At 32.8% G+C, this 12,114-nt stretch overlaps 1 protein-coding gene across 3 annotated transcripts in view; it reads right to left on the bottom strand.

The window, feature by feature from the left end:
* The window catches only part of LOC127073523 (auxin-responsive protein IAA28), a 101,470-nt gene extending 89,989 nt beyond the window's left edge, over nt 1–11,481 (bottom strand). The window contains exons 1-4 of one of the 3 annotated variants that reach the window (XM_051014697.1): nt 11,162–11,458; nt 10,847–11,061; nt 10,682–10,760; nt 10,345–10,596 (exon numbers count right to left, since the gene is read on the bottom strand). In XM_051014697.1, the coding sequence (XP_050870654.1) occupies nt 10,548–10,596; nt 10,682–10,760; nt 10,847–11,061; nt 11,162–11,388 (570 nt within the window). In that variant the 5' untranslated portion in view covers nt 11,389–11,458 and the 3' untranslated portion in view covers nt 10,345–10,547. Of the gene's footprint in view, nt 1–10,344; nt 10,600–10,681; nt 10,761–10,846; nt 11,062–11,161 lie in introns of those variants that run through there. The other 2 variants (XM_051014694.1, XM_051014695.1) reach the window with 2 other exon arrangements.
* Nucleotides 11,482–12,114: the final 633 nt, after the last annotated feature.

The raw sequence follows: 12,114 nt of genomic DNA, 5'->3' as shown, positions 1-12,114 counted from the left end.
ACCTCTGTTGTTTTAATATGTTGGGTTGAAGAAGTTCAACATCTGGACCAACATGTCATGTAAGATATCACGACATCGGGACTGTGACATCTCACATGTGTATAAAACTGAATCAGTTAATTCTGGTTTGTGTTAAATGATTAATTAGGATATCTGGTGAATATCCTAACTCCTATGTGGAGATCTTGAAGATTCAATCAGAAGATTTGGTGAATATATTTGGTGAATATACAGTTTCCAAATATGGAGATCTTTTAGGAAATAAAAGATTGAAGACCTTGATTGTAGCAGAAGAATTCTGCCAGCTCTGTGATAGCAAAGGAAAAGCTTGCTGCGATTTTTGAAGGCCCAAATCCAGTTGGGTGGTTAGGTTGTAAATAGTAGATTGTAACCTAGGTTTTGGAAGCCTTAAGCAATGTAAAAATTAGGGGTGTGTGTGAGGTAAACCTCCCAACCTGTGGGAAGGTTACCTGGTGTTTCTCAGTGCTTGAAAGCATGAGATTATTTGTAACTCAAAGCCTGTAGGCAAGAGTTGTTATGTTCTTGAACGAAGTTGTGAAGCATGTTCAAGTTGTTTAAACATTACATTGTAATTGTAGTGATAGGAATGGAAACTGGAGGTTTCTATCTAGGAGTTCCTAGGTATATATTGCATTGGGTAGGGATTAAGTGAAGAGTTGTAAACGGGGGAGTTTAACTCTGAATTAATACTGCTAATAGTGGATCTTCTTCCTGGCTTGGTATGCCCCCAGAGTAGGTAATGTTGTACCGAACTGGGTTAATAATTACTGGTGTTTTTACCTTCTGCACACTATATTCTGTCTGTTATAACTCAGTCTGGTTTTAGTCTGTTTATGAAGGGAATAACAGACCTGGCACATAGCCTGCAGTCTGAATGCAAAACAGAATGTTATGACATTCATCATTGACTACTAATACTGATGTATAGACTGGTTGGTCTGTTACAGTTCAACCATCTGTAATGTTAGAACAGGTGATGTTCAAATCTATATTGAGACATCATGCTGATAACTGGGCAGGATCAATAAACATAAGTGTTATGTTTGATCTCTACTGTGTCTTTGTACTAGATGGACAAAACTGGATGTTCTTCTGTCCATGGTGGTATAGTAGCAGATGTCATGACATCTGTGGTTGTGTGCATATGAGTACTGGGTTTTAATTTTTATAACTGTCTTGCTGAATTAGTAACAATGTTGGATCAGATGTCATGACTTCGTGTAGAACATCTGAACTCTGACTATACCAGAATTTCAAGAATCTTTAGGTATCTGAAAGGTACTACTAATCTTGGTTTATTTTTATAGAAAATCAAGTGACTATAAATTAGTAGGCTATTATGACGCTGACTATGTTGGAGATAGAATTGAAAGAAAAAGTACTTCTGGAAGTTGCCAATTTCTGAGAGACAACTTAATCTCATGTTCCAGCAAGAGACAGTCAACATTTGCACTATCAACAGCTGAAGCCGAATATATCGCATCTTCTGGATGCATCACTCAGATACTCTAGATGAAGAGTCAGTTGGAAAATTATCAAATATCTGAGAGTAACATTCCTATTCTCTATGATAATAGTTCTGATATTTGTTTATCTAAGAATCCTATCTTGCATTCTAGGGCTAAGCATATTAAAATAAAACATCACTTTTTACGTGACTATGTTCAGAAGGGAATTTTTCACCTTAAATTTGTTGATACCGACCATCAATGGGCTGATATCTTGATTAAACCCCTGGTTGAAGATAAATTCACAACCATTCTGGAAAATCTATTTATGAAACCATGTCCAGAATGAAAAGATGTTATTCAAAATGTAAAGTCTCTAGAACTCTAGGTAAGATTCTGAGATTGTTTTGCTTTCTGACTCTGAAATTTGAAGCTTTATGAAGTAAGGAAGTTTTCATGATTCAGAAAGGTTCTGATCAAAAGCAATCTTATCAATTTGTCTTCCTGATTCTGAACAGTTGTTGCATTTAATGGTTGTCTTGTCGTTTGATTTCGTGTGGTTCTTAGTGGAGACAGTTGTCCCACTTTCAGAGCATGCATGATTAAAGTATGACACATTGGGTTTAACAATTCTTGGAATTAGGTCTAAATATTTACACTTCCCTCCATGACTGCACACACCTTTTGTCATCATTGCTAAAATTGTCTATTTAAACTCACATCACTCACACTTTCACACTACACACACATTTATCCTACACTTTCAAGTATTTCAAACCTCAAACTATCTCTATCTCTCTCTCAACTATTCTTCATCTTCATCCTCTCTCACTCAAATGGTTGAACAACAATCTTCCATGGCTCAACAATCTTAAAAGACCGTTGAACAACATACTGAGAGCAATGTACTGGAAAGGATTCCTAAACTTACTCTCCATACTCCAATAAATGAACTTAAGATGCTCTATGAAACAATCATGGATTTTAAAAACATAAAGGAGAATGGTTTTGATTTCACAAAAACTCTGAATGTTCAAGGATGGAACACATTTTTCGAAAGACCACGTGTCCAGTTTATCCTGTATTAGTTAAACAATTCTAGGTTCATGCCACTGTGGACAAGGAAACAATTACCTCATATGTCATGAACAGGAACATTGTCATCACTGAGAAGTCCATTATGGACCTTATTGGTCATGATGGCAAAGGTAAAAGAGTTTACAGTGCTACCATCACAGCTAAGAGGTATATTGATATCTCTTTAGTCATCTTCAAAGAAGGTACCAAATTTGTTGATGAAAAGGGTCCTAGTGCCAAGGATTTAACCAACAATTTAAGGGTATGATTCAAGATTATTTTGGGGTGTATCAATCACAGGCCAAGTACCAACAGTTCTGACTATATCAACACTTTTCAAAAGATTATATTGCTCCTTCTGGAGAAGGGAGTTAAGTTGGGATTGCCATCACTTATGTTCAAATTCATCAAGGATTCTATCAGAGAATCCATAACTGGTGGATCCTCCAAGAAAGCCAGAAGCAAGTTCATACCAAATGGTAGGTTAATCTCAGACATTATGGTGGAAAGTGGAGTGGTAAATTATCTTCTGGTCAGTGGGCTAATAGAAGAGCTGGTAAAAGATGATGGGAAAGTGTTATGAGGTAAGAATCTAAAAAGTATGGGTCTCATCTCAAAAATTCGATGACCAAAAATCATTCTGACCAAGGATGATATTTGTGGTACAAGAAATCCAATAGATGATTATCCCATCTTCACCAAAGTGGATCCTCCACAAGTTCTGATGACTTATCTGGAAAGATGTCTCAAGGATGACATCGACCCATTGGTGGATCCCTTTAATCTCCCAAAAACCTACCCAGATGTGCATGGTAAAAGGAAGAAGGAATTCAGAGGTGAAAGATCATCTAGAGGTTAGAAGAAAAAAGAGGTAACTATCTTTCAAGATGAAGATGAGGTGCCTCTAAGTGAGCGCCATAAGGCTATGATTCTGAAGGATACGTCTGAGGTTATTCAACCCTTAAGAGCTTCCAGTAAGTTTTCTGCTGACACTTCTGATTCTGTTTCTATTTCATCTAGAATCTTGCCACCTACACCACCATATCAATCTAATGTTTTTGAACCACTTCCTTTACCCACACCAGCAATAACTCCACATATTTCAACACCTGTTATCAAAATACCACCACCACAATCCACTCAAACTGTAGAAACATCTGTCACAGAACTCCTATAGTTTCTATTCCCGTTTTAGAACAACCATTGATACACCCATTTCACCACCATCAAATGTTTCTTCTCCCCAAACAACTAATCCAAATGTAACACCACCTAGAACATCTCCTTATAGGAGTGTCTCTGACGGACATGTTTCCGAAGGAACTCCAGAAGGAATGTTCGAATTTGAGCCAGAAATCATCTCACCAGAATCATCCCCCATCATTCCATCCTCACATCCCTCTGTCTTTGGTCCTGCCTTTGACGAGTCCAGGATCAATCTCACCATTAAATATCCCAAAGTCCAAACACCATCATCTCCTGACCTTGGTAAGATTCTAATGGAGTTTGATTCAGAATCTAAGAAGCGTTTGGAGACACAAATGAATGTTACTCATTCTTCTGCAAACTATGTTGCTAGTGATTCAACATGGGAAGCATATAGAAGTTGGGTGAATTTTCAAGTCTCTAAGATGAAGGATCTTGGGTATACCTTAGCAGAAAGCAAATTTCATTGTGGGTTCGTGCTCTTAATGGAATTGTGGAAGTTAAGGAATTCTCAACTATGTATTTCTGCACTAGAAGTCAAAGAGGCCTCTCCAGAACCCATGGAAGAAGAAGAAGAAGAATCTCCAATAACAAAACCTACTCAGAACATCGAATCTGCTGCTCCAAAACCTTCTATTCTTGAACCTGAAGACTCTGCTATGGAAAAGGCTCCAAATCAGATAGTCGCATCAGAAGCTTCTTCATCTTAGCTAATTCCAATTTCTCTTATGAGAACCATTGAGCAGATTAAGGCTGATAATGCAAAGGTCAATGAGCATCTGGATAACCAAGATTTGATGTTTTTTTACCTTACCTTTTTCGCATTTCTTTTCTTTTATTTATAAATTGTACTCTGCACTGCCTTTTTGGCATGTTTTCAATCAATGAAGTTTTTTTGTTTCTCATTATTTACTTTGTCTTTTTTCTTTTTGATTGATGACAAAGGGGGAGAAAACATAAGTTTCTAAAGGGAAAGAATTAAGAGTTTATTTTGATATCTAAATTCCTAAGTAAACACCCAAACATTGTTTAAATGTTTTCGTTAAAAATACTTAGAGAAAAGTTTGTTAAGTGTTTTTGCAGGTCCTCAAAAAATACTCTCAAGATTCAGAATGGTTTGTTAAGCCTCTTTCTCAAAGAAGTTTCTGAATAAAGGTCCTCAAAGAAGTTTTTGAAAGGTCTATCAAAATGATGTTATCTACCAGTGTTCTGGACAACATCAATCAACTTCTGATGTTAAACCAACTTCTGATTCATTATTCATTCTGGTACTTTAAAAGGTAAATCAGGAAAGTGTTCTTTCATTCTGAATTTATCTTTATAGGACTATACATCTCAGAGGGAGCCTTGTGCTTATGTAAGATATATTCTTCTGTGATTACCATGTACAAAACTATTCATCAAAATACATAATTTGTCATCATCAAAAAGGGGGATATTATTAGAACAAGATTTGGTTATGCATTTATACCTTGAGTTTTAATGATAACAATATTGTATTTGTGTGAGAACAATTTATGTACCCTAATGGATTGTTATTGTGTAACTTTAACAAACAGTTCTGATTCTGATCAAATGATGTGCAACATCATCAGTTTCTGAACTTTGCGTTCCAAATTCGCTTCTGCGTTGCAATTAGAAGTTCTGAAAGACGTCAATATTGTTGTTGTAATGTTATTTCTGCTTATGTGTTATCTCATCCATCAGAAGCTTATGAGGATACTCTATATTGTTGTTGCAATGTTCTTTCAGTTTCTGCTTCTGGACGTAATTATGACCAACAAGCTTCTGAAGAATGGCAAGCTTATGAAGTTGTGTTAAGTAGCTGAAGATTATGAAGATCTCAAGACAGACGATTGAAGTTATCAAGGTTTTGAATGAAGATTCTGAAGACACTGAAGAACTCAAGCCAGACTACTGACGTTGTCAAGGTTCTGACCCAAGGTTCTGAAGTTTCTGAATCCATCTCTTTACTTCTTCACTTCATGCTTCAATCATCTTTTATCAGAATCCAATGAATTTGAAGATAAGATTAAATGGGAACGTGATCAAATAGTACATAGTACAAATCGAACAACCTTTCCACTACCTGATTTCGTGGGTAAGGATTGTACTATTCATCATACCTGTCACTGAATATGTGGGTGAAAGGACAGTACGTGGTATAATTCCTTTCTCATCCAACAGTGGACATCCGCTCAAGGAGCTTTCCCCATTTTTCCTTTCAACGGTCACATGCTTACACTATATAAGCATACATTGGAGACTTGAAGAAATTGTTGATCTACACAAGTATTTTGACAAGCTATTTTTCTTTGTGAAAAATATCATCTTTTGTATACAATATTCTTTAAGTAGTTATTATCCATTTGTGTAAATCTACTTTCGAAGAAGCATCTTGTAATACAAACTTTTATTCAAACTATTTATTTGATTCCTTAAGGAGGTTATCCTTGAGAAGACAAAGAAAGTTGTTTTTTGTGAGTCCTTGAGGAGACTAAGATTTTGTTGGATCCTTGAGAAGACAAAGAAGGGTATTCTTTGTGTTAATTGTAAGTTGTTGATTATAGTGGATTAAGTCCTTGTGTATAAGGCAAATCACCTTGATAGGTGGACTGGATTAACTTTGAGTTTCAAGCGATCCAGGATAAAAATTATTGTATTTTTATCTCCTTGTTATTTAACTTGTTAGTGGTGTTTTTGTTTTGAAAAAAGTTTTTTCTTGTAAAACCCAATTCAAACCCCCCATTTCTTATGTTTTTCACACCTTCAATAATATAATGAAAAAAAATCAAAACACAAAAGCAATTTTAAAATTTCTCATTTTGACAAATTTATTGGGATCTTATTCCCTTCTTTTTAAATATTATTATAAATAATAAAATATGTGTTTGAAATCATCAATAAACTTTAGACATATTATTTTTGTTTGAATAAATACATTATATTTTTAAACTTTATATATTGTAGTTTATAATGAAGTGAAGAAAAATTCGTAGTAGTTTATAGAAGCGGAAGAGTGTGTTTGGTGTTTGAAATATTAGACTTGTTATTTTGGCCATATTTGAGAAATAGTCTTATAGGTTGTGTTTATGATTCTCCTAGTTTGTGACGTGAGAACCTTGTTGCCAAATATGGTTTTAAGGAGGTTTTGTCCCTCAGTGATTGTAGGTTGTCTTTTTTGAGATCAATTTCCTCTAATGGAGAGGGATCTCACAATTGGGTTATGTGTTAGATGATAATTCTGATTGATTTGTGGAGGATATGTCAAAAAATATGGAATTTGATCTCCTTACTGAAGGTAAGAAACACACAAGAAAATGGGAGGGGTTGAAGTGTGTTGAATTTAATTTTTTTATATATTCTCAAGCCCAAAAAGTGTTGCAACGAAATAATAAATAGAATATGGATAGCTGATCACACACATAAAATTTATACCAGTTCAGCTTGTTAACAAAAGGTTAATCAAGTCTCCTCATAATTGAGAGATTTCTTTTATAATCACATTTGATTACATACAACTTAGTCTTAGGTTTTCTTGCCTCACACGAGAGGACTTTCTTGCCTTATCTCTTGTAAGAACTTTCTTTTCGTAAATATTTAAGGAATCGTTTACCTCATACTATATGAATTTGAAAAAATTATAAAGTGTTTTGTTTACAATAACTCTCACATAGTGGTAATCGAAATACAAATCGCTAACAAGTGACTAACTTTCCTAAGAACGGAAAATGATTCAAGAGAACTTGTGTCTAAGTATTGAATATTTGCTAATATGACAATGTTTTGGAAAGCTTGCGAATTTAGAGTGACACAACAATAGCACAATTTAGTAGTAGGTATATTTTATGTGTATTTCTATATTTGTGGTTGTCCTTAATATAAAATGAATATTCTATATTGTTGTGTGTTTCATCCTTGCTAATCATTTGGAAGTTGAAAAATGAGTCTTTAAATTTTTACTGTATGTACTAAATTTTTATCCATGTATTAGTGATCTTTATCCTTTTTTCCTAATACTAACATAGTTACCATGATCTGATTGTGTGAACATTCTCTGAGGATAACATATCACATTAGATCTTTGTGAATAAAGTGTAAGTGATTAATTATTCATTAAGGCATAAAACATTTCTCATATTTGATATATATGAGTACAAATGATTATTCTTGCCTTGAGGTATAAATGACCACATTAGCTTGGAATACATGGTCAACCTTGTTGACTTGAGTACAAATTATTATTCCCTTGGTGGCAAATGACTAGTTCTTCTAACTTATATAAATGATCATTTTAGTCAATCTTATTGACTCTGGTGTTGTTGATCATTTCATGCCTTCGGGTATAGATGATCATTCCTTTATTTTAGGGAGAAGAAGGTCATTCTTTGTTTGAATATAGATGATAACATATTTTCTTCTAGGTGTAGATGATCATTTCTTTTGCAGACAATCATGTATTTATTTATTATAGATGATTTCAAATATTATACATAGAAAAACAAAACGTATTAGAGTTTTAATTATTATTAATTATATTGTTATTATCAAAATCCTTCGAATAAAGGTAGTTGTTCTTTAAACCATTTTTGGTTCGACAGTCTACCTCTTTTTGATGATTATAAACACATTTATTGAACAATTTTCCTTTTTAGGTTTGTAATCTCCCCTTGAAAAGTAGAACAAAACACCTAAAAAAATACATTCTGATCACAAACTACATACATAGCTTAATCATTCTAGATACTTTCCCCCCAAATACCAAGTTGAAACTAAAAGTCCACGTCATTCAGATCTGAGAGAAAAATACTTATCTTTAAATTTTTTTCCGTGATTTGACGGAATAATTTCACTAGAGAAAAAAAAAATCCCATTCGGTTAAGTTTGTGGATCTATGTGCTTGCAGGTATAAACGTGACAATCCTACAAAAGTTTCTCTTTGATGTTTTGATGATGACAACGATGATTAAAATCGGCGACAATAACTTGCAACCTTGATGATGGTGACCTAACCATAAAAACGTCTCATGTCTAAAAGAGACTCAAGATTAAAGTGCTTATATGATAAGGAGCAATCTAGCAAAGAAAATGTTAAAGATACATATAAAGTGTGAAAGTTCAGTAGGTCGTGTTTATTTGTCTATCTGTCTAAGTGACCAGAGTTTTGTAAAAATAAGGAATAACTTTTAAAATACTAAAGCAATTCATACACACATACGCACCTTAAAAATATTTTTCAAAATTTTTTATCATGCAAATTATTTTTTAGGCTAAGCCAAGTGATTAAGAAGCTGACCAATCTGTTTCCAAAGCCTTTTTGAACTAACCAATCGATTGGTACTTAAGCCAATCGATTGAAAAAACTTTTTCTATTATATAATGGATTAGAATGTTATTATAATCAATTATAAAATGGTTAATCGATTAACCAAGCGATTGAGACAACACCTTAATGACCTACAACGACTATATATCCAATATTTCCTTTTCCAATATGCTAATCAGTTAAAAATATGTTTTCTAATCTATTAGAATGTTATGATAATTGATTATATAATTATTTCGGCCAATGAATTAGTTTCATTTTAAGGTTTTCCAATTCTTATATAAATGAGGTAAGCCCTCACTTCAAATCACGCAAGTTTCCAAAGTTTTCATATTTCTTTAAAATTTATCTTTCTCACTTTCTCTCAAAAAATATTTTCTTTCACTTCTCCTGAGATCTAAGCATATTGTTAAAATTACCAAAAACACACCAAACAACACTTGAAGGCGCTCACAAGCCCGAATAAGATGCACCCAAATAACCCTTTTATCGAACAAGTCACACTTAGAATAAACATTACCCGCACAATAAATTCAAATAAAAAGTGGTTATTGAAATGTAATACAAATAAAATAATATTGTTAGATCTTTCATAACTTTATTATTTCTATTGATATAGAAATCAAAAACAAAACTCTAAAATAATTCCTATGAGTCATATTAGAATTCAACCAGAGAATAAAAGTGGAAGCGTATCTGAGTTTGCCATTGTGAATCACTAAAGATTTACAAATATCCGATTTTTCAATTTGTAAAATTTTCTTATGACTTCTTGAATCTCCTTTGATAGGGATGAAAAAAATAATTTTTCCGATGAACATTTATCACATTATATACAAATGGGGACCATAACCCCGATAAATAACCCTAAGATTATTTTGTAGTTTTCAATATTCTAATTTATCTCTTCATCAAATTTGATAATAACTCACGGTATCTACGTAATAATCTTATGTTTCATGACATTTATGTATTTAATCACATACTTAATATTAATTAAATTACTGAAATTTTGGTTAATTAAATAATTATATTAACACATATAATATTATATTTGTGACCCAAAAATTTTAAAATAAAAATTAATGGAATCAAATATATGTTGTTTATTTATTATTAGAGCAAAAGTAATTGAAATTTTTTAGAGACTCTTTAAATGCAATGTGGCAAAAAAAAAAAAATCTTCCACTAAAAATGTTCTAAGTTCCCACGACTAAAGATGCTCTAAGTTCTCACCACTAAAAATGCCAATTCTCCGTACATCACTAATCATGAATTGAATTCTTGATTTCGAGGATCGACAAACAAAAAATAATGATCCAACTATACTATTAGTACTATATATTTACATAACAACTCAGAAGTTGGGATATAAATATCCAACTACTCCTTTAGATACATACTGTTAACACAAAAAGTGGCCATTAATTAATATATAGTTAGAAACAAGACAGAAGGTTTGGGTTGAGTTATCCTCTGCTCTTGAGCAATTTGAGGCGTTGGGCACACTCAATGAAACTTCTGCAACCAAACACACAAGTTACTATATAGTTAAAAACATCTTGAGCAATTTGTAAAGTTGTACCGAGTGATTAACAATTACCTCCATGAAACATCTTGAGCAAGAAGCCAGTCACCTTCATTGTCTTGATAAACCAGTTCATACTCTTGATCATCATCACCTGTTAATAATTTCCAACTACATGAATAAATTCCATACGTATCTCAACCAATGAACAATAATATAGATAGATAGATATATACGTACATTTTCCAAACATGTTCATCAAAGTTTGGTTGAGAGTGTGAAATGAATGGTGCGAGCTAAGATTAACTTTTCGAGCTATTCCTTCACCCTCCATCTTCACCTTCACGTAGTTCCTTGACATCACATGATCCTCATTATAACGATGTTTCTTCCTTCTATAATAAACCGGAGGCCAACCCACGAGAGCTTCTTCATCATCCTCACCGTTACTAGTCCTATAAATCAATCATATATCATATTGTTAATTAACCAATGAGTGTGCGCTAACGTTGAAATATATATTGAAGAATGCTAATAATGAATTAGTAATATTACTTGGTGATGGTGGAAGTGGAACTGTGACTGGAGTGTTGATGATCTGAGTGGCCAGGAGTTAACGGTAGGAGAGAAAGAGTAGGAAACATAACATCTGATCCGTTGGTGTTAGTAGACGTTTCTTCTGCATGTTCGGAAAAACTACGTTTCTTATTAGGGAAATGAGACTTGGTAGAATCATCGTAGGCACGAGAAGTGAAGAGAGCGAGACTCAAATGAAGCTCCATAGTGATTTACTATTAATTGAAGGGTGTGTATGTGGAAGATGAGAGAAGAAAGAAAAACGGGATATTGTAGATATATAGAGTGAATGGGGAGCCTTGCGGGAATGAGACAAGATGTTGGGAATTGAGATAAGCTGTCGGTTTCAATGCTAACCTTTTTAGCGACACAGTTCTATCTTCTTCCTTCTTTTCTCATGCTTCACGCGCAGTCGTGTTCCACATCTACTCTCTCCGGGCCTATATAATCATGACTATTGATTGCAGGGAAGTTGCACACGAGCAAACTAAAAGTAGTTGAAAATCATTAATTTTTATTTTATTATTATTTGTGAATTTTTACCAATATACCACTTTTTACACTTTAATATTTAAAATATCATTTTTTCCAATTATATAATTTATCTGTCTTATATTATAAATAAATTTTATCTTTTTAAATTTATTAAATAATTGATATATCTAACTTATATAGATTAAATATATTAATTATTTAATAAATTTAAAAATGTAAAATTTTCTTATAATATAAAACGGAAGGAGTATTATACTAAACTATCACTTTTATCGGGCGACACTCCTATTTTATTTTAATATTGATAATCAATATATTATAATAAATAGGTAATATAATTGAAATATAGTTATTTTTAAAAATTATAATATGATAATAATAAATTTAAATTTATTTATTTAAATTTATTTATTGTAATTTATTATATAAATATTTTA

Source organism: Lathyrus oleraceus, chromosome 4 (genome assembly GCF_024323335.1).
Source record: "Lathyrus oleraceus cultivar Zhongwan6 chromosome 4, CAAS_Psat_ZW6_1.0, whole genome shotgun sequence".
NCBI classification, from domain to species: Eukaryota; Viridiplantae; Streptophyta; class Magnoliopsida; order Fabales; family Fabaceae; genus Lathyrus; species Lathyrus oleraceus.
Note: the sequence above shows the minus strand (reverse complement) of the source record. Positions and strands in the feature narration are given on the sequence as shown.